This window comes from Phascolarctos cinereus, unplaced genomic scaffold, assembly GCF_003287225.1.
Source record: "Phascolarctos cinereus isolate Bilbo 61053 unplaced genomic scaffold, phaCin_HiC Scaffold_9;HRSCAF=440, whole genome shotgun sequence".
Lineage (NCBI taxonomy): Eukaryota > Metazoa > Chordata > Mammalia > Diprotodontia > Phascolarctidae > Phascolarctos > Phascolarctos cinereus.
Window position 1 is genome coordinate 233,199,876 of NW_027556402.1, and position 23,695 is coordinate 233,223,570.

The 23,695-nt window shown below is 41.0% G+C and overlaps 1 protein-coding gene across 1 annotated transcript in view; it reads left to right on the forward strand.

Annotated features, from left to right (window-relative positions):
- TRIM44 (tripartite motif containing 44) overlaps nt 1–23,695 on the forward strand; it is a 178,307-nt gene that overhangs the window by 63,557 nt on the left and 91,055 nt on the right. The window contains exons 3-4 of the mRNA XM_020963958.2: nt 56–295; nt 18,879–18,898. Coding sequence (XP_020819617.1) covers nt 56–295; nt 18,879–18,898 — 260 coding nt within the window. The remainder of the gene's footprint in view (nt 1–55; nt 296–18,878; nt 18,899–23,695) is intronic.

Below are 23,695 nucleotides of genomic sequence, written 5' to 3' on the forward strand. Positions count from 1 at the left end.
CCCTTCTCCTGCGTTCACACACCTCCTTGTTTCCTCTTGCCCATGTAATGTGCAGGTCAGCCGGAGCGAGATGAAGGTCTGTATCCAGCAGGAATTTGACAAGGTTCGGCAGCAGGTCTGTGAGGAGGAGCGGAAGGCCCTTCACCTGGTAGACCTCCAGGAAGCCGTGGCCACAGCCCACATGACGGAGGTCCTGGCTGAAATCCACGTCCACATGGAAAAGTTGATGGCAGAGATGGCTGAGATCAGACACCAGCTCGATGCCTTCAATGAGCTGGCTTCGATGAAACCAGAGGTAATGGGAAGGAGAGTGTCCAGATGGCGAGTAGCATGGGGCCTGAGGGAGAAAACTTGGCTTATGACACCTACTTAGGGACCCTGAGAGGATAATTCTTTTGTCAGGATTGAAACACATCTCCATAGCAGAAAGCTAAAAGGCCTCTTAAGCATACTCTGCCCACATAAGCATGTAGAAATTATATGATCCCAGAATCACAAATCATAGAAATTCAGGCGGAGGAAGGGACCTTGGAGGCCATCTAAGACATTTGTATCTGGGCAAGAGATCCATCTACTATATCCCCAGTCTTTACTCTACTCTCATACTACTATATCATCCAGTCTTTGCTTGAAGGCTTCCATGGATGAAGCCACTACCTCCTGGGTATGTTTTTGGATATTTTTCCAACCAGGAAACCCAAATCCTTAGCATGTTTCAGCCTCCCCCTCCCCCTTCTTGTGATGGATGGATCTTAGAAATGATGGGAGAAGCTGCATCTTGTGAAATTTCACGGCCGCAAGGTGAAAGTCTGTGCCAGCTGAGGCCAGGAGGGCATCTTGGGTTCTTCTGGTGGCACCTACAAAGGCACCGTGGAGATATTAGTGCTGAGGACGGATCAGCACATAACTATCACGTCTTTCAGGGCAACTAGCTGTAGAGTAATGCAGTAGTGGGAAGTCAGAGCGAGAGGATGAAACTGGTACCTAGGAGTCAGATGTCCTCTAAATGATCCTGACAGAAAGGATGGCTCGGTTGATTGACGAGTAATCCGCCTAGAGCTATAGTCATTCTTAATGACATGAGGTGGTATGAGGACAATGGGAAGGGTCCTTGATTTGGAATCCGAGAGCCTGGTGCTCCCACCACACAAGGTCACTGTGTCATCTTGGGCAAGTCACTGTATTTCTCTATGCCTCAGTTTCCTCATCTATAAAATGGGGATGATAATAATAGCCCTTATTTCGAAGAGTTGTGAGGATCAAGTGAGCTGGTGTTTATAAAGAGCTTAGTGCAGTAAGGAGCACATAGTAGACTCTATATAAATGCTAGTTATGATGATGAAGATGAAGGTGTCGCTGAGAGAGTGCTTTTCCTAAAGCCTCATTGATGTAAAGTGGCCTTTAAGAGTCACATAATTAGTATCTGAGGCTGGACTTGAACTCAGGTCTGACTGCTCTATGACAGAGACTTCCAGCATGCACCTGAGAGGGGGAGCCAGAATCAGCTTAAAATGTAATTGGGAAATATTTAGAAAATAGATAAAAATGCAACACAACATAGATAACGTTCGTATGTGGTTTTCTATGTCACTGTGCCTTGGGCAGGGCTCCTTACGCGTGGTTTAGTGGCCTGCTTTCCCTGAGTTTGACTCCCCTGCTCTAGGCCTTTGCCTCACAGTAGAGTGATGGTGAAGTTGATTTTTTTTTAATCTTTTTTTTTTTTGGCTAGGCAATGGGGTAAAATAACTTGCCCAGGGTCACACAGCTACCAAGCATTATGTGTCTGAGGCCAGATTTGAACTCAGGTCCTCCTGATTCCAGGGCCAGTGGTCTATCCACCCAGCTGCACCACCTAGCTGCCCCTGAATTTGTTTTAAAAATGAAGCTTCAAGTTATAGCTTAGGGATCGGGAACCCCGGGTTCTAGTTCTAGTTGTAGCTCTCTCTCTCAGTGTCTTCTTTTTTATTTTTTATTTTTAGGCTAGGCAATGGGGCTAAGTGACTTGCCCAGGGTCACACAGCTAGTAAGTGTTATGTGTCTGAGGCCGGATTTGAACTCAAGACCTCCTGAATCCAGGGCCAGGGCTCTATCCACTACACCACCTAGCTGCCCCCTTTCACTGTCTTCTTCAAGCTAGCAAGTCATCACCACCACCCCCTCCGGCCCTTCTCTATACCTGTTTCCACATCTAAAAAAAGAGGGGGTTTGCATGAAGTGACTTTATTTTCTCATAGATTTAGAGCTGGAAAGGGTCTTTAAGAATGTCATTTAATTTTACCTTCTCCTTACATGTAAGAAGAAACTGAGGGCCAGAGGGGCCCAGGGCTCTGCCCAAGGTTGCCCCTTCTGCCCTCTAAGATTCTGTGATTCCCGTAGATATTCAGTTTTTTTCTTTAGTCACCCTCCCTAACATTAGCCAGCCATTTAGGGTCTCCCCATTGCTTGTTAACCCAGTTTGAATTGCTCTTAGCCAGGGAGGGGTAAGACAGTCCTCAGGAGCCTGCTATGCATAAAATAAGCTATTAACAACAATAAGTAGCTCAGCTGGCAAAAGCCACCTCGATAAACTGTTGTCTAATGGCTTCCCGTTCCAGCTAATCTGGCAACTCATTGGTCAGAGCACATTTCCTCCGTGTCTCGTGTACTCAACGCAGAAATCCAACAAAGACTCAAAATGGGCTGGTTAATTCCATTCTTCCAGGGAATCTTCGTCCTCGTTTTCCTATAGCATCATATAGGATTTAAAAATTATTGCCAGTATTGTGAATTCCATTAAAAGGGTGTGTGTGTGTGTGTGTGTGTGTGTGTGTAAGTGTATGTGTATAAGTGTATATGTGTGTGTTTATGTGTGAATGCGTGTATATATGTATGTGTATGTGTGCACATGCATGTGTGTATTGTGTGATTGTATGTATAAGTGTATGTGTATGTGTAAGTGTATGTGTATGTATATGTGTAAGTATATGTATGTATATGTATGTGTGTATGTGTAAGTGTATGTGTGTATATGTGTGTATATGTGTATGTCCATGATTGTATGTATGTGTATATATGTGTATGTGTATGTGTATATATGCAAGCATATGTGTGTTTATGTGTGAATGTGTCTATATATGTGTATATGTGTATATGTGTGTATATGTATGTGTGTATTGTGTGAGTGTATGTATGTGTGTTTATGTATGTGTATATGTGTGAATGTGTGTGTATGTGTAAGTATATGTGTGTGATTGTATGTATATGTATGTGTATGTGTAAGTGTATGCGTATGTGTTAGTATATGCGTGTGTGTGTATATGGGTGCATGGCTGTAAAGGACAAATATGCATATATACTTAAGTATATGTTATGCATAACTTATAAGTATTAGAGTATCACAAGACACATTAGTATAATTATAATATGTGCAAGGATTCATAACCTTGGATCCATGAACTTGTTATTTTAAATATCTTGATAACGGTATTCAAGTGTAATTTATAGTTTCCTTTGTAATCTTATGTATGTTATTTTATTCATTTAAAAATCTTCTGAGAAGGGGTCCATAGGCTTCCCCAGCCTGCCAAAGGTGTCCAGGATGCACAGAAAAATTAAGAAACCCTGTATTATATGCTGGGGAAGCTAGGTGGCACAGCAGAGAGATCATCACGCTTGGAGTTAGGAAGACCTAAGTTCAAATTTGACCTCAGACACTTACTTGCTGTGTGACCCTGGGCAAGTTCGCCTCAGTTTCCTCATCTGTCAAATGAGCCGGAGAAGGAAATGGCAAACCACTCCAGTAGCTCTGCCAAGAAAACCCCGAACAGGGTCTGAGAGAGTAGGACACAGTTGAAAACAACTGAACAGTAACAACATTATATGCTGTTATTACGTTGTTACAAGAGGGCAGGGCTGCGCAGGAGCTAGAAAGCTGTCTGTGCCATTACTAAGACCTGGATTCTGCTGACATGCATCCTGGCTGTGTGAGCCTGGACAAATCACTTAACTTGCTAGTGCCCCAGGGTACTGTCTACACCTATAAATTGTAGAGCAGATGTTAACCTGCCCTGGGTTCCTCACCTAGAGGTTAAAGCCCAGTGAAATTAGAGGCCCTATTCAAACATACACACACACATGCACGCACGCACGCACACGCACTCATGCATGCACGCGCATGTGTGTGTGTATGCGTGTGTGTGTATTTATTCCCCTTCATACTCTCTCTTTAGAGAGGCATTGGAGCCAGGCAGACCTGTTTTGGAGTCCTGCCTCTGACACTTTGGGCTGATCCTGAGGAAGTCATTTACCATCTCCATGGCCCAAACAATTTCCAGTGACTCTAAGTGGCAGAGAAGTTGCTGAGGCCTGACCAGGGCAGGGCACGGTGGGATCATCACCTCTCTGTTCCTGAAGCTGCACCTTCTCATGCAGCCCGAAATTGCATTAATTTTTCTGGCTGCTAAGCTGCTGACTCGTGTTGAACTTGTAGAACACTACAACCCTGAGATCTTTTTCAGACGACAACAAAAACCACTGTCTATATGTGCGTCTTCTACCTTATATTTGTCCCTATTGAATGTGAGCTCATTAGACTTGGCCCAATGCTAACTTGTCAAGATCCTTCTGGATCTTGACTGTCATCCAGTGTGTCATCTGTAGATTTGACAAGCACACCGTCCACACCCTTATCTCAGACAGCCCAGAGCCAAGCACAGATCCCCTAGCTCTGAACCATTAATAACTGCTCTTTGGGTAGGGCTAAATTCTGGACTTATCTGACTCTAGCATCATGGGATCCATATTTCTGCATCATCTGTGCAAGAATAGTGCTAAAGATACAAAGACAAAAGAGCAACAGATCCTGCCCCCAAAGAGCTTAGATTCAGAGCAATCAATACTAAAATACACTTGTATGGGAAGAAAGGAACACGCATTTATTAGGCACTTATTATTTACCAGTATTATCTCCTTTGATCTTCACAACAATCCTGGGAGGTACGTGCTATGCTATTATTATCTCCATTTCATAACTAGAGAAACAGACAGAGGTGAAATGACTTTTCCAAGGTCACACAGCTAGTAAGTATCTGAGTCCAGATTTGAACTCAGGTCTTGCTGACTCTAGGCCCAGTACTCTATGTCCTATGCTACCTAGTGATAGCTGCCTAGTAGAAGGACTGACCTGTGATTTCAGTTGTTTAGGAAAAGACTGGGTAAAGAAATTCTCTCTACTAACACAGGTCAACACCTTCTCTGCAACTTATAATCTTAGAGAGTCAACTAGAGAACCAAGAGGTTAAGTGATTTAGCACAGTTCCTGGAACATAGTAAAGGGCTTAGCAATTACTTCCTCCATCCTTCCCTTCCTTCCCAGGGACTCAGAGCCAGTGTGTGTCAGAGGTGAGGCTGGAACTGGGGCTTCCTGGCTTCAAGCCAGTTCTCTCCCCACTATGGCATCCTGCCTCTCACATACTCACATAGACATGGCATGGAAGGATAGATCGATGGATAGATAGATAGATAGATAGATAGATAGATGGATGGATGGATGGATAGACGGATGAACAGATGGATGGATGGATGGATAGCCAGATGGATAGATGGATGGGTGGACGGATGGATGGATGGATGGTGGATAGATAGACAGACAGATAGATGGATGGGTGGATAGACAGATAGATGAATGGATATGGATGGGTGGATGGGTGGATAGATAGACAGACAGACAGATGGATAGATGGATGGATGGATAGACAGACAGATGGATGAGTGGGTGGATAGATGGATGGATAGATAGATAGATAGATAGATAGATAGATAGATAGATAGATAGATAGATAGATGGATGGATGGATGGATGGATGGATGGATGGATGGACGAACGGATGGATGGATGGATGGATGGATAGCCAGATGGATAGATGGATGGGTGGACAGATGGATGGATGGATGGTGGATAGACAGGCAGACAGATAGATGGATGGGTGGATAGACAGATGAATGGATATGGATGGGTGGATGGGTGGATAGATAGACAGACAGACAGACAGATGGATAGATGGATAGATGGGTAGACAGACAGATGGATGGGTGGGTGGATAGATGGATGGATAGATAGATAGATAGATAGATAGATAGATAGATAGATAGATAGATAGATAGATAGAATTAAGAGGAAAATTCTTGGGCAGCTAGGTGGAGCAGTGGATTGAGCATCGGCCCTGGAGTCAGGAGGATCTGAGTTCAAATCAAATCAGATGCTTAACACTTACTAGCTATGTGATCCTGGGCAAGTCACTTAACCCTGATTGCCTCAAAAAAAGAAAATTCTTTGTTTAGGTTTTTGCCCCAGTTAAGGAGATAAAACTTAGGACAAAGAGAAATAAAAGTTTATTAAAAGTATGTCAAGCTAGCAGCATGCTAATGGGCTAATTAGTGGGGATAATCAATGTCTTCAAGATGGAGCCAGGTTTTATTGATAACTTTTGTAATGAGATAAAGACAATTCAGATAGGTTCGAGTCAGCAAAAGGGGACGGACTATTGTTCCTTCCCACCGTAGCAAGTATGTGACAGTTTCCAGGAACAAAAAGGTTAAGAGAATGATTTTCTATGTGATGAGTATCAGGTAATAGAAATCTTCAGACTGGATGACTCCTCCCCCCCAACACTGACTGACAAGCAGGTCTGGGAATATTGGGTTACTGAGTCAGTCTAACTTTCAATAATAAACAGATAAATATATTTAAATGCATATATGTATATACATGAATAAAATATATATTCCCCTCCCTTCGATAAATCTAGGTACTTGTCCCAAGGAGCTGTCAGCTTTTAATTTTAAAAGATTATGCTAAATTATCTTCTAAAATAGTGCAATGGTTTAAAGAAAGTAGCAGGCTTCAGAGAAGAGGGCTACGTCCATCCATTTATTTCTATAAACAGGAGAACTTTATGAATAGTTATTTCCCCATGGGGCTAGGGAAAGTGTAGAAGCTCCAAAACTGGGGGAGGGGCTTATCCCATCCCCAGAGCACTTAGCATGTTCAGTCCCAGATGCCACGATTTAGGAAAGACATTAATAAACTGTAGAGTGTCTCAAAAGGGTGACCTCTGATAGTGAAGGATTTTTAGTTCACGTGAAGAGCCTTGAAATAACTTGGAATGTTTAATCTGAAGGAGAGAAAGCATGTGTGTGTGTGTGTGAGTGTGTGTGTACGAGGGTGTGTGTGTGAGGGTGTGTGTCTGTGTAAGTATTTATTAAGCACCTACTGTGTGCCAGGCATTGTGCTGGGGATACAAAAACAGTCCATCCCCTCAAAAGACTCACAATCTAATGGGAGATAACATACAGACAACTATTTATGTATCATAACTGTTATATATTTTTATATTATATAAGTATATTTATGTTATATAAGCATAATAGAGCATATTTATATTATATAAATATAATATATTTTACAAGTATAGTATAATGTATTTTATGTTATATAAGTATAATACTTCATTATATTACTTAAGTATATAATCTTTGATATTATACAACAAGTATATATAACATTAAATACAGTTTTATATTACCAACTCAGTGAAAATTTTATTTTTACATATATATATGATAAATAGGGAATAATCGAGTGCTAGAATTCGGAGGGATTGGGAAAGGCGGGTGGTGATAGAAGGAATTCTCATTCAAGTGCAGGTCGGACTCATCACATCTGTTGCTTCTGGTCTCCATTGTAGTAGATCCCTGATCTCTCCTGGGTACAGAGCCCTCAGATAGGCTCCTCCTGTGGTTTTCAGGGCCCTGGGCATTTTCAAAGGGATGTTTTGTAATTTCTTATGAAGGTACTTGGGAAGGATTTTAGCCTCCATGCCACAGGGCTGGCAAAGAGAGGGGGCATTTTCATCTTGATTGGCTCAGTAAGAAAGCAACACCAAGCTGAGGTTAGGCTAAGTAGCAAGATATTTCTACAAGGCTGTTAATTGGCCTCATCTTTCGTCTACGTGGCTGGTATGGGCCTTCTTGAAGAAAGCAGCCAGGCCATTTGTAGCTTATTAAGCGGTTCTGGCTACACCTGTCAGATTCCTGTGTCTGACAAAGGCAGGTCCATGTGTGTGTGTGTGTGTGTGTGTGTGTGTGTGTGTGTGTGTGTGTGTGTGTGTGAGAGAGAGAGAGAGAGAGAGAGAGAGAGAGACAGAGACAGAGAGAGACAGAGAGAGAGAGACAGAGAGAGACAGAGACAGAGAGAGAGAGAGACAGAGAGAGAGAGGGAGAAAAAGAGAGCAAGAAAGAGAGAGAGAGAAACAGAGAGACAGAGGAGAGGGAGAGAAAGAAATCACCTCATCCCTGGGTGATGGAGAGTGTGGAGAATCATTCAGAAATCAATGACATTCAAGGATGTGACTAAGGAAATTGAATATGAAGAAAGGAGACAGTTAGACTTCACTCAAGGGAGCTTGTTTTGATGTAGGATGCTGGTAGGAGCCTGCTGGAAAATGTTTAACAACCAGCTTTCAAAAAACAACAACACACCAACAACAAACTTTTTATTTTACATTTAATTTCTATTTTATTTTTTCTCAGTTACATGTAAACAAATATTTTTAAGACTCATTTTTTAAAACTTTGAGGTCCAAATTCTCTTCCTCTTTTCCCATCCTCCCATACCCTGAGAAGACAAGCAATTTGATATAGATTATACAGGTGCAGTCATGCCAAATATTTCCATATTAGCCATCCACAACACACTTTCAAGCTTCATCTGTCTTATAAACATTTTTTCAGTCTAGACAATCAATAAAAATAAATCAAGCTCTGGTTTGTAGCATTTTGCTGATTTCCAAGGTGAAATTGCACACACTGAAAATTTAACAATTGGCTTGAGCCAGACCCAGCTCCAGCACACCACTGGATGCTAGAGAACTAGAGGGACTTTGTCTCCCTTGGGCTGCCAGTTCCTGATTCGAATGTTATCTGCTTCTTTGTAGAGAGGGAAAGCACCATGGATGCTAGGCAGAATTATAATAATAGATCTGCAAAGAATTTTACATAATGTTGTCTCATTTTGTCCTCACAACAACCCTGTAAGGTGGATGCTACTATTATCTCCATTTTACAGATGAGAAAACTGAGGCTCGTAGTCATACATTGAGTTGTACAGAAGCAGGATTCTAACCCAGGCCCCTCCAAACTCCAAGCCCAGTACTCTTCTCATTATACCACGCTGCCTTTCTTAGACTCTCTAGGTCTCAGTTTTCTCATCTGCAAAATGTAGGATTGGCCTTATTATTATTCAGTTGTGACCTCATTGGGGGTTTTATTGTCAAAAATACTGAAGTGGTTTACCATTTCCTTCTCCAGTTCATTTTACAGATGAGGAAGCTGAGCCAATCAGGGTAAAGTGACTTGCCCAGGGTCACACAGCTAGTAAGTGTCTGAGGCAGGATTTGAACTCAGGAAGATGAGTCTTTCTGATTCCAAGCCTGGCGATTCACTATGGCACCATCTAGTGACCCAGGATTGGCCTAGACCAATGTAATGTGCTTTCTAGCTCTAAAATTCTGCGAAACCTAAAGGAAAAGAATAGTGGAGATTCATCCTCCTTAAAATCCATTTTGGTTAGGTCTGTCCAGCTCAGAATAAATAAATGAGAGAATGAATGAATGAATGAATGAATGAATGAATGAATGAATGAATGAATGAAAAGCATTAAATGTTTACTGCCTTCCAAGTACCATACTAAACTTTCAAGATACATCTGGAAAAAAAAAACAAAATCTGTTTTCTCAAGGATACTCTAATTGAGTGAGGGTAGCAAGGTGGCACCACAGTGAGTAAACGTGCTGGGCCTGGGGTCAGGAAAACTCCTCTTTGTGAGTTCAAATCTAGCTGCAGATACTTATTAACTGTGTGAGACCCTGGGCAAGTCACTTAACCCTATTTGCCTCAGTTTCCTCATTTGTAAAAGTGAGCTGGAGAAGGCAATGGCAAACCACTCCAGTGTCTTTGCCAAGAAAACCCCAAATGGGGTCATGAAGAGTCAGACATGAGTGAAATGACTGAACAACAGCATTAAATATAGAAAGAAAATTTCAATGTAAGGTGTACAGGAATGACCAGGAGTCCTAAAGATGAGGCAGCAGGGAAGACGGGAAGGCCCAGGAGTCTTTAGTTTACTTCAGGAAGTCAAATGGCAGTGCCAAGTGTCAGCAGGGCATACAGGCAGGGCAGAAACCTTCAATGGTTCACTATTGCCTGTCATATCTTAGGACCTACCTAATTTGACTCTACTGTCCCTAAACAAACAGGTTCCCTAGTGCTCTCTGAGCCACACTTTCTGCTGCCAACAGGCTGGTCCTCTCTCAATGCCCAGTACATGTATGGTGACTTATAATTATCCCCCTATCAATGAAGGTGGTGCAGGGTTGTAGAAAGGATACCGGCCTTGAATTTGAATCTTGCTTCTAACAAGCTGTATGCCGATGGGGAAGTTCATTCAAGCAGGGATATTGGAACCAGATTATGGAAGCCTATGATGGTCAGGATCAAGTTAGGTTTAAACTTTATCATGGTGACAAAGAGGAGACATGAATGTTTTTCAGGAGGGCAGTGGGGATGACTTGATTATAGCAAATTTGAAAGCTAGTCTGCGCGACAGTAGAGAGTGCAGATTGTAGAGGGGACAGACTGGAGGCTGTTCTAAGTGTCTAGACAAGATGTTCAAAAGGAAGTAAGAAACAGGACTGGAATTTGGGCCAGAGGTTGGAAAAGCAAGATATAGATTTGAGTGTCATCTACGTAGGAGTGATAATTGAAACCATGGGAGTGGATGAGATCACCAAAGGAGACAGTTGTAAAGAAAGAAAAGAAAAGGGTCTGGAATAGAATATTGGGGGGAGCCCACTTTTAAAGCAGCAGGAGAGAAGTATCAAAAGAGACAGAGAAGGTGATAGTAAAGAAATAGGAGGAAAATGATGAGTAACATGGAAACCAAAGTAGAGGATATTATAGGTACTGAATAAATGGTAGTCATCAAGTGAAAGAGGGATGAAATCTGTGGGTCCCCGATTGTAGTTCATCTGACAAATTAGTGGAACAAATCTACTAGGTCTCTGAAAAAAATTGGAGGGAAAATGTTTGTTGATAATGGTTTCTGAGGACTTGGAGGATTAATAAATGGGAAATGTTAACATCTGCTTTCCCTGTCTATAGAAAATTTGACTCGGGGACGTGGCCTGAAAGTACAGCAGAAAGGATTTAAATTACATAGAAAAAAATTTCAATTCAACAAAATTTTTTCCTTACTTCCTTTTGTTTACTTATTTATTTTCTAATATATTTTATTTAATTAATTAAATATTTCCCAATTACATGAAAAAAATTTAACATTCATTTAAAATATTTAGTTGCAAATTCTTTCCCTCCCTCCCTTACTTCCTCCACCCCTTGAAAAGGCAAACAATATATCGATTAGACATGTGCATTCCTGCAAAACATAGTTCCACATTAACTAGGATGCAAAAGAAAATATGCATACATATAAAACAAGAAAAATAAAGGAAGTGAAAAAAGTATGCTTCAACCTGCACTCAAACTCCATCAGTTTTCTCCCTGGAGGCAGATTGCATTTTTCATTGTGGGTCCTTTGGAATTGTCATGGATCGTTGTCTTAATCAGAATGCCTAAAACCCTAAGTTATTCGCAATTCTTCACTGTACAGTATTGCTGTTACTATGTACAATGTTCTGCTCACTTCGCTTTGTATCAGTTCATATAAGACTTCTAGGTTTTTCTGAAAATGTCTTGCTCATCGTTTCTTATAGCACAATAAATAGTATTCCATCACAATCTCAGCAAGAAGTTTTAAAGCACCTGCTACGTACAAGACGCTACAGCTACACAGACAGAATGAAAAACAGTTCCTCCCTTCAAGGAGTTTATACTCTAGTGGAGGAGTACGACATGAGAACAAATGAGTAAAGGCAATATAATTTGAAAGGAATTAGGGAAGGTGTCTTGGAAGAGGTGGTACCTGACCGTAAAGCTTTAAACAATTCTTAGAAGTAGAGGTACATTCCAGAGTAGCAAGAAGCAATGTGGCCTAATGGATAGAGTACTGGACCTAGAAAGTCAGAAAGACCTGGGTTCAAATATTACCCCTGACTCTTTCTGGTTTTGCAATGGTGAACAAATCATTAGGCCTCAGTTTCCTCATCTGTAAAAATGAAGGGATTGAATTGGATGGCCTCTATGATTGGTCCAATCCAGCTCTGTGATCCTCTAAGAAGTCCTGTGCCAAGCTGAGTGATGGAGGTAGAAAGGCCAAGTTTAGGGGGTAATAGGAATGGAGAGTCAGTGAAGGGGAGTTATGTGAAATAATTCCCAAGGGGGAATTCTCTGGGTTCTGGGTTTATAGATTTGGCCTTGACTGAGACAGATGGCTAGATTTGATTGATCTTTTGGGATTCCCTCAAACCTAGAGATGAAGTTTAGCAATTGAGTTAATGACTGCTTTTAGTTTTTATTTGAGACCCCTCATTTCATGAGTGTAACTCCTAGCAAAGAAATTCCCTCTACCAATGCAGATCTGCTCCTTCTCTGCTACTTAGCTTCTTAGAGAATTGGCACTGCAAAGTTAAGTGACTTGGCAATGGCCACACAGTCAGTATGTGTCGGAGGAAGGACTTCCTGATTCTGAAGCCAATTTTCTATCCATTTTCCCATTCTTTCACATCATTCTTTCACATATTACCCAGTGTAGCCAAATGTAGCTGTGCAGCCCTCCACGTTTACTAGGATGGTGGTGGTCCTAGAAAGTGTGGTAGTACTTAGAGGTCCATAGGCCTTAGAGCTGGTAGGTCTTGGATTTCTGTCATCCGCCATTTTCCCTCCTATGCCCTGGTAGCTGCTCTCTGTCTCTTTTCATGGCTGCTCATTCTTCTCCTGTCCCTTAAATATAGGTTATTGAAATAAAGTATGGGTTTTTCTAATCTCCCTTCTTTTTTTCCCTTTGTGCTTCCTCCCTTGGTGAAGGAAGGCTTAGAGCCAGAAGGGACTTTACAGGTGACCTAATTCAACTCTTTGGTCTTACAAATAAGGAAGCCAAAGCCCAGAGAGGCACAGTGACTTGTTTTAAAACCATGCCAGAAGGAGTTCTAGCAAACAAACAACAGAAACCCATAGAAGTCATGTAAACCTTTGTGCCCCCTCCCTGACCCTTTCTGCAGAAGTCATTATTGATAAATCCCCAAGGAAGTGGAGAAGCCTGTCCGCAAATAGGACATGTTCTGGTCTAAACAGGGAAACTTCTATAAGGTATCAGCTGTTCTCCATGGCAACTGTATGTTTAAACTCAGATGATTGAAAACTTGTGTTGAGTTTTAACGACATCATCGATAATGCATAGTCATGGTATTTGTAGGTGATGTAATGTCCTCTTGCTCAATTAGTTTTTCATAAGACGTTCCCATTAAAATTCGAAGGATACTTCTAAGTAATCAATGAACTAGCAATCAAACACCTACTATGTGCTGAGATGCAATAGGGTTTATTTGGACTTGGAATCAGAAAGACCAGTCATGCTTCTGATACACCAGCTATTGGACACTGGGCAGATCAATGATCTGGACTACTCGACTCGAAGTCAAATAGGAACAGGGCCACCAAGCCATAGGTAAAGGTCCCTGTGGGCCATGTATTGACTTAGAAGCCCACAAATTAACATTTCCTATGTTCTTTGTTCCAAATCACAGTTTAATCTGGTTGCGGCTGCACTCAGGAGTGTTGCAGGCCAATGTGGTCCCTGGGCAATGTGTTTGGTACCTTTCCTCTGGAAGACTCTCTAAGATTCTTAAGCTGAAGAGAAGGTGCCAGCCTGCATTACTATAAAGTGTTTCTGTATCTGAGAGTTCCCTATGCCAGAGAAGTCATAGGTATAGTCTCTATTCCTACCAGGCACCACACTATGTCTTTGAAGTACATAGATAAAAGTAAAACCCTTCCTGCCCTCAGGGAGCTTCTATATTCCTGCCTCCAGCTCTCTACTTTCTCTCTTATAAGAGCTGGGTCAATTCCGTCTTTCTCCCCTGTTGGAGATTATCAGTCTGTTGAGATTGTCCCTGGTTAACTACCTTCCTAGTGGCCTCTTTCCACTCTAATTTCCAGCTTGCCAACTATTTATAGTGCTAACCAGAAGAGTTTGGGAGTTGTTTATTTTCTGAGTGAGCTATTCTTTTGGTCTTAGACCTGAATGCTAGGAAAAAGCCCAGCCTTTCTTTATTGTCCTTGGTGAACTACCCATATTCGGGGAAGGAGGGGGAGGGTGGGGGGGGGGACATGCTGTCTTCAGACCCGCTCATCTTGTGTAGCCCAGATGGAAGAAATGAAGGACACTTGGTCACCCACCCAAGCAGCTGGGTGAGCTCCTCCAGGGTAAGACTACATGAAAAATCTCTCTCAGGAAAGGATCCCAAGAGAGAAGCTCATGTAATCACTTCGGAGCCCCAGGAGAATCTGATGTGATAATTGAAAGTACTGAGAGTGGACTGCTGGAAGAAATAATAACCACAGTTCGGGATGGATTCTTTTCAAGTGATAGAGAAAGAGAAAACCCACTATTTTGTAGAAATGTTGCCTTCTTCCTTAAAGCATAATCTGTCAGAGTTGCAAAGGACTAGAGGTTATCTAGTTCATCTTACCCCTGAAATAGCATTCCTTATTTTTATTTAAAAATTTACTTTTTTTTCCGGTTAGCAAAAATCTGTATTTTTTTTTATCCATCTTCTTCCCCACCTAGCATTGAAAAAGAAAAAGTAAACCCTTGTAACAAATATGCAGAGTCAAACAAAACAAATCCCCACATTACTCATGTTTTAAAAATATATGCCATTCTGTACCAAATTCATCACTTCACTGTCAGGAGGTGGGACCTCCTGAGCAACCTGTCTAAAATGAACCTAACAAGAGGCACCAGCCTTGGCTTGAAAACCTTTGGTAGAGAAGACCCACTGCTAGTTCACTTTGGGACAGGGTTCTAATTGTTAGGAAAGCTGAAGTCAGCCTTTTGCCAGCTTATACCCAGTGCTGTTCATTCCTTTCTCTGGGGCCAAAAAGTCTGATCTCCCTGCAGATAATTGAAGTCCCCACCAAATCTTGCCTTACCTTGCTTTGCTTTCCCTTCCCTTCCTTCCCTTCCCTTCCCCTTCCCTTCCCTTTCCTTTCCTTCCCTTCCCAAACCTTCCTTTCCCTCCCTTCCCTTTCTCTTTCCCTTCCCTTTCCTTTCCTTCCATCCCTTCCCCTTTCCTTTCCCTTCCCTTTCCCTTTCTCTTTTCCTTCCCTTCTCTTGCCTGCCCTTCCCCTCCCTTTACTTTCCCTTCCTGTCCCTTCCCTTCTTTGCCTGGTCTCCATTTTTTTCAGCATCCTAGTCATCCACCTCTGGACATGTTCCACCTTGTTAATATCCTTCTTCAAATACAGTACTTGTACTCCAGATGTGACATGATCAGAGCAGAGAATCTCACAGAAGCACAGTGTCAGGAATTGTAAGGGGTCTCAAGAAGCCATCTTGTACAACTTCTCTAATAATAAGGAGTCATCTACCCATCACATGAAAACCTCTTCCAGGAAGATCCTTTCTTATTGATCCTGCCAGATTATGGTGAACTTATCCCCATCCTCATACTGGACACTATGACTCTTTTAAAGAGGGAGCGTAACATAGTGTACCAAATGCTACCATTGGAACATCAATAACTCTGGGCAAGTCACTTACACCTTCTTCATCTGTAAAATGGGGTTGATATGAGCCATACCTACTGGAGGATGCTAAGGGGTGCAGTAGATAGGGAATTGGACCTAGATTTAGTGAGACCAGAGTTCAAATGTAGCCTCAGACACTTATCAGTTGTGTGACTCTGGGCAAGTCATTTAAAGTCTGTCTCAATTTCCTGAACTGTAAAATGGGAGTAATAGTAGCACCTACCTCCCAGGATTGTTGTAAGGCTCAAATGAGATAATCTTTAAAGTGCTTAGCAGAATGCCTGGTACATAGAAGGCACTAAATAAATGCTAACCACTATTACAGGGCCTTTGAGACACTCAAATATGAGGATGAATGTCAAGTGCTTTGTACACTTTTTAGCACTGTACAAATGTCAGTTATTATTTTAATGAATGCAGGCCAAGATGATGTTAGCATTTACAGAGTTGAATCCCTAGCTCTTGCTAGGGCCTCTCCCAAACACTGATTATATTTTAACTTACAGTTCTTTCTGTGCATGCCTTCTCTCCCACATCAAAGACAGTGTTTGATTTCATCTTTGCACCCCCAGTGCCTACTACATACTTTGTATACAGTAGGTGCTTTTTTATTATTTTTTCCCATTTTTATTAATTTATTGATTTATCAACAATCACTTCCATATACTTTTGAGTTGAAAATTTTTCTCCTTCTTCCTCCCCCCCCACCCTCCCCAAGACAGTGCACAATCTGATATAGGTTTTACATTTACATTCCTATTAAACATATTTTCACATTAGTGAAGTTGTAATTACAAGTAAAAATTAAAACCAGTAGGAGGAACCATCAGAAAGATGAAACAAAACTCAACAGAAGGTAAAAATAAGTGATAGCGATTTGACTTCCATAGTTCTTTCTTTGGATGTGGACAGCATTTTCCACCCCAAGGCCTCTGGAGATGTCTTAGATCCTCGTAATGCTGAGAAGGGGTCAGTTTAACAATATTAGTCATCGCATAATGTGGCTGTTATTGTGTACAAAGTCCTCTTGGTTCTGCTCACTTCACTCTGCATCAGACCATATGAGTCTTTCCAGGTTTTTCTGAAGTCAGCCTGTTCATCATTTCTTATAGCACAATAGTATTCCATTACATTCATATACCATAACTTGCTCAGCCATTCCCCAATTGATGGGCATCCTCTCAATTTCCAATTCTTTGCCACCACAAAGAGCTGCTATGAATATTTTTGTACATGTGGGTCCTTTTCCCATTTGTTTGATCTCTTTGGGATATAGCCCTAGAAGTGCTATAGGCACGTATTTTTTTTAACTGAATTGAATTTTAAAAATCGTTTTCTCCTCTGATAGAATATAAACTTTTAGATCAATAACAGCAGGGTCAATGTTTGATTCCATCTTTGTATTTCTAGTGCCTACTACATTTTTTATATACAGTAGGCACTTAATCTTTTTAAAACTAAATTGAATTTTTTAAATTGTTTTTTTTCCCTCCTGGTAGAATATTAGCTCTTTCAGGGTAGAGACTACTTCAATTCTAGTTTTTATCCTTGGCACCTAACGCAGTGCCTGGGACATAGTAGGTGTTTAATAAATGCTTACTAATTGAATTGAATTGGACTGGATTGACTTGGATGGAATTGAATTCTGATTTTGGAAAAATAGAATGCTAAGGCTGGAAGGGCCCTTTGCAATCATCTAATCCTGCTACCCTTACTCTACAATCAAGGAGCAGGGAGGGAGGTGGCACAGTGAACAGAGCCCTGGCTTGAAGTCAAGAAGACCTGAGTTCAAGTCCACCTTGAGACATTTGCTAGCGGCAACCCTGGGGAAGTCACTAAACCTCAGTTTCTTTGTCTGCAAAATGAGAATGATAATAATAGCACCTACCTCCCAGGGTTGTTGTGAGGATGAAATGAGAAAATATTTATCAAATGCTTGGCAAACCCTAAGCCCTATAAATAGTAGCTGCTATTACTATTATTTTTTGCTCATCTATAAACTGAGGGGGGTTGGACCCTAAGGTCTCTTCGGCTCTAATCTATGATTCTGTCATCCCCCTTGTGACATCAGTGGTCCTCTTGGAGAACAAAGGACAAACAGCAACAGGGCTTGTAGGATCCTAGGGCTCATTCCATGTCACCCAATGACCCACGTGGTTTAGAACCCAGATTGCTCTATGCCTGTTCCAATGCTTATGCCTAGGCTTCAAGAGCTGATTCGTTGGAGTTTGGGGAGAAAATGCTAGACAGGGAAGGGAATGAATCTTCGAGGAGAATAGCTGACCGCTCTTTGAATTGGGCAACTCCTAAGCACTACTAGCCGCTGAAATGGTAAGGCAAGAACTGGTGTTTAGTACCATCTCCTCCCTGTCTATTTGCTAGGTCTGGCCATTTGGTCAGTCAGTCAGTAAACATGGATTAAGTGCCTACTATGAGCCAGGCACTGTACTAAGTGATGGGGATACAAAGAAAGGTAGAAGACAGCCCCTGTTCTCCAGGAACTCCCAGTCTGGTGGGGGAGATAGCATAAAACATCTATGAACAAACAAGGTGTTTCCAGGATAAATTGGAATTGTCAACGGAGAGAAGGCACCAACACTAAGGGGGATGAGGAAAGGCTTCCTGGAGAAGGAGGGATTTGAGCTGGGACTTGAGGGAAGCCAAGAGGCGGAAGGGAGAGCATTCCATGCGTGGAGGATGGCCAGAGAAAATGCCTGCAATCAGGAGATGGCGTTTCTCACTCTAGGAATAGCCAGGAGGCCACTGTCATTAGATGGAAGAGTAAATTGAGAATGCAGTGGCTGTTTAAGGAGTAAGCTGACTGGAAAGGTGGGAAGGGGCCAGGCTATGAAGGAGAAGTCTCGCCATCGATGAGCAGCTCAGACATGGTGATTAGCCCATCCCTCAGCCCCCTGAACGCTGCAGCGGATATCGTTGATGTATCAAGTGTCCTCTCATTCTCTTGTCTTAAGGGAAGCCCTTAACAGAGTGCTTGGCACATAATAGGTATTTAATAAACTTTGATTGATTGATAGTGGGGAGGGGGGAAGGCAATAGAGGGAGAGAAGAATAAAATAGGACTATATCTCCTGATGCAATCCTAACCCTGCTGGTATTTCTTTCTGTTTCTCTTTCAGATCAGAGATGAAGAATTCAGGTAGGAACATATATATTTTTTTCTTTTTATCATCTCTTTCTTCTGGAGAGCTAAGGTGCAGTGACATCTGAGGCTTCTTAATGCCCCATGAAATGTGGACAGCCTAGAAAAGGCACAGAAATGGAATCACCAACCTAAGCCCTGGGCTTTAAAAATCTTATTTCCTAAGAATTCATCTCCCTTCCCACTCACATCAGTCCACTCCTCATGCCCTTCAAGTAAAGACAGATTTAAAAGCAGGCAAGGAGGGTAACTCGGTTCTATTTTTCCACACATTGTCTGTGCCTTGTGAAGTATGGCCGACACCAAATTTAAATTATAATTAACTTATCTGATGGCCTGAACGGAATTAATCTCTGCATTGTTATATCGGGTATGGGAGTAGAATGTTTCTCTAATGAGCTGCTGAGCCTATATTTTTTATTTTGGACCTGATACATGTTTGAGTCTGACTCATGACACCTATGAAATAATATGTTGAGTAAGTATGAAAAAGGACATTTGTTCAGGGGAGAAGATGCTTACCCAAGCCTGGATCCTGCCTCGGTAGGGCTGGATCAAAAAGGAGGCAATTAATTAGTGGGAAGCAATATGTCTTACTGGGAAGAATGTTTATGTGCTCCAGTGTCTTGACATTGTGAGGCTGGGTTAAAAAAAAAAAGGCAGTGAGAGCTTGAGGTGGACTCGTAGTGCTGTGCATCGGGCACTGGGTCTGAAGTCAGAAAACCTGGGTTCAATATATTACATATGTGACATTGAGCAAATTACTTAATCTCTGTGGGTTTTTGACGTCCTCTACCAAATAAGGAGTTTAGATAAAATTACTTGTAGAGCCCTGTCTGTCACTAGAACTTACTGTTTCGGCTTTGCAGGCATGGGGGTCTCTAGTTTCCTTAGGACTCATTTGACTTAAGGTCAGGGAGTAAACGTAAGACCTGAGACACTATAGCAGTAGTGTTAACAAAGCAAAGCATGCTTGTTCGGGCCAAATGCAATGTGCTTTCCAGTAGCCCCAACCAGCTCCAGGGCTCACAAACTGTCAGAGCTGTAAGGGACCGTAATTTCTTCCAGCATTCAAAGACTAGAATAGTCATAGAATAGTCACAGGACCAGAGAAGGGATTCTTACCTTGGGGTCTGGGAACTGTTTTTTTATTTAAAAAATTCTAATATTTATTTCAATAATTGGTTTCCTTTGTAATCCTAATTATTTGATGCACTTAAAAACATGATTTTAAGAAGGGTCCAGAACTTCATCAGACTGCCAAAGGGGTCCATAATAAAAAAAAGAAAGAAAGAAAGAAAGAAAGAAAGAAAGAAAGAAAGAAAGAAAGAAAGAAAGAAAGAAAGAAAGAAAGAAAAATAAAACAACAACAACAACAGATCAAGAACCCCTGGTTCTTTGAGACCAAGAGAGGGGACATCATTTACTCATGGTTAATGGCAAAGCCTGAAGTTAAAGGAGAAGATGAGGATGTAAAAACAATAACATAGTTGAGTATCTTTGAATAGCTTTCAAATCACTTTGAACCTCACAAGCCTGTGACGTAGGCAGGGCATCACATTTCAGGAGGGTCGTCATAAGCTGGTGAGTAACCAGGGGAGGACAAGTCAGAATAGTGAAGGGCCTCTCTAGTCCACATCTTAGGAGGAATAGTTGAAAAGCCTGGAAATGTTTAGCCTGAAGAAGGGAAGTCTTAGGTTCAATTCTTGACTGTGATACTTCCTACAATATCACCTTGGACAAGTTACTTCCCCAACCTCTCTGGGCCTCAGTTTACATATCTGTAAAAGGAAGGGGTTGTCTTGGTCTAAATGGCCTCTAAGGACCCTTCCTGCCCTAGATCTATGATCCTGGAATTCTTCCTTCTATCCTGTCTCTAATCTTTGATCTGACAATCTGTAGGAGATTTTGTCCTCATGCTCTCTCACCTCTCTTTCGAGAGGGAGGAGGCATGCTTCCTTATCTCTTCTCTGGGACCTTCATTGGTTTTTCCATTAATAAGAATTCAATTTCCTTTTTTGCAACCTCTTCATTTACATTGTTGTGGTCATTATAAATGTTGTTCTCTTCATTCTGCTTAGGGCAGTCTTCCTCAGTTTGCACAAATCTTCTTTCCCTTGTTATTTCTTAAGGCTAGATGACATGCCACTAACTTGACATGCCAAATTTTTTTTTCCAGCCATTACCTAATCAATGGATACCCTCTTTTGGTTCAAGTTTTTCAGCACCACAAAGAATGCTGCTTTGATTTTTTTTTGGGGGGGGTGCATATTGAATATTTTTTTTTGTCTTTGAGTTTCTTGGGTACATATATATATATTTCAGCAAAAGAGATCACAAGGTCAAAGGGTATGAACAATTTAGTTCATATAGTTCATTTAATTCAAATAATGGTTGGACTAAATCACTGATAGCATCATATAGTTGAGTGCCTGTCTTCCTGAGCCCCTCTGACATGGACTCTTCCCACCTTCTGCAATCTTCACCTATTTGCAACTATTAGTGATTTGGAGCATGTTTTCCCAAAAGGTCGTTTGTAGTTTGAAATCCTTTCATTCATATTCTTTGACCATTTATCATCTCTTGGGAAAATAGCTCTTGGGGCTGTGCATTTGTGTTCATTCCCTATATATTTTGGATATTAGATACTTATTGGTGATATTTGGTGTAAGTATTTCCCTACTTTATTGTTTTCCTTTTATTTTTGCCTTTATTTTATTTAATGAAAACCATGTCCATATCCATATATCTCCCTTTCTTGGTTACGAATTTTCTTCTTAGTTATAGCTGTGAAATGAAACTGACTATCTTTCCATCTATTTTTTTCCAATGGTGTGACCTTTGAATACAGTTGCATATCCATTTTGAGTTCATCGTTGTATCGGGCTAAGATGGCGGTCCTTTCAGTTTTCCTAATTGTTCTCATTAGAGAAAGAGTTCCTTTCCTTTTATTCTCTGATTTATCAAACACCAGACCACTGTTGTTGATTGCTTATGTTTTTTGCCTTTAAGCACAGGTACATAGTGGGTACTAATAATTTTTATTGATTGACTGATTGATTGATTTCTTCTCTATTGGTAGTGATATCTACTGATATCTACTGATCTACTTTTCTGCTTTTTTAGCTAGTATCAAAGAGTTTTGATAACTGCTACTGTATAATATATAGTCTGAGTCCTTAGAGTGCTATCCCTCCCCTAAGCTCTTCATTTTGCAGATATGGAAACTAAGATCCAGAGAATTTCAGAGAATGTACCTTAAGCTGAGATTCAAAAATCCATTGCACACACACACACACACACACACACACACACACACACACACACACATATATATATATATATATATATATATATATATATTATATTATATATAATATATAAAATGTCAGGGAAGGTAGGCACAAAGTTTGAGAGTAAGGAGAGGATTATTATCCAGTTGTTTTTCAGTCATGTCTGACTCTTTGTGACCCCATTTGGAGTTTTCTTGACAGAGTTACTAGAGTGGTTTGCTATTTCTTTCTCCAGCTCATTTGATAGATGAAACTGAGGCCGACAAGGTTAAGTGACTTGCCCAGAGTCACACAGCTAGTAAGTGTCTGATGTTAAATTTGAATTTGGGTCTCCTGACTCTAGGCCCAGAGCTCTATATACTATGGTGCCATCTAGCTGCCAGGGAGGTGTTCTGCCCTGGAACATTTCATTCAGTTCTGTACAGCATATTTTAGAAAAGACATTGGTAAGGTAGAGGCTGTCCAATATGGTAGAAGACCACTGCAGGAGGATCGGTGGATATGTAGCCTGGGGAGGAGAAGAGTTAGGAGGGACTCAATGACTCTCTTCTAGCATTCAGATGGTTTTCCTGTAGATGAGCAATTAGAGCCACGCTGTTTGTCCCCATGGTTAAAAAAAAAATGAAAAACTAAAGCAATGAGTAGAAATTTCATAAAGTAATTTTTGCATGATGTTAGAAAAAACTCCCTGGCAATCAGATAGGGGTAGGGACAAGACCTGTGATTTAATTGGAGAGGGGAACTCCCAGGGAGGACTCCCCTTCTGCCAATGCAGGTCAGTAACAACTCTGCATCTTACAGTCTTAGGGCTCTGAAAGGGTAAGTAACCTGTTCAAGGTCACAAAGCCAGTATGTGTTAGGGGTAGAACTTGAACCCAGCTCATTCTGACTCCAGAACCAGCTCTCTATCCTCAACAATTAAAGCTTTCCCAAACCAGGGCGGGTTGTCTTGGAAGTCATAGAATCATCTACTTAGTGCTTACAGGGCCCTTAGAGATCATCTAGTCTACCCTTCCCCACCCCAACCCCTTATTTTACAGAATAAGTAAACTGAGTCCAGAAAGGAGACGTGATTTGTCCAAGGTTATATAAGGTAGTAAATGAAAGGGCCTAAGTGTTTATGTGACCCGTACGGTGATTTGCTATATATGATATGGAGATTTTATATGTATATATATATATACACACATATATATATATACACATATACATACACATACACACATATGATATTATACATGGTAATTTGATATGTATGATATGAAGATATGATATATGATCATATATGGTGATTTGACATCTATGACATGGATATTTGATATATATATATAATATGTATGGCAATTTGATATATACTGTATGGAGATTTGATATATATATCATATGTGGTGATTTGATATATATTATATGGAGATTTGATTTTTTATATATATAATATACATGGTGATTTGACATATGATATGGAGATTTGATATATGATATCATATATGGTGATTTGATA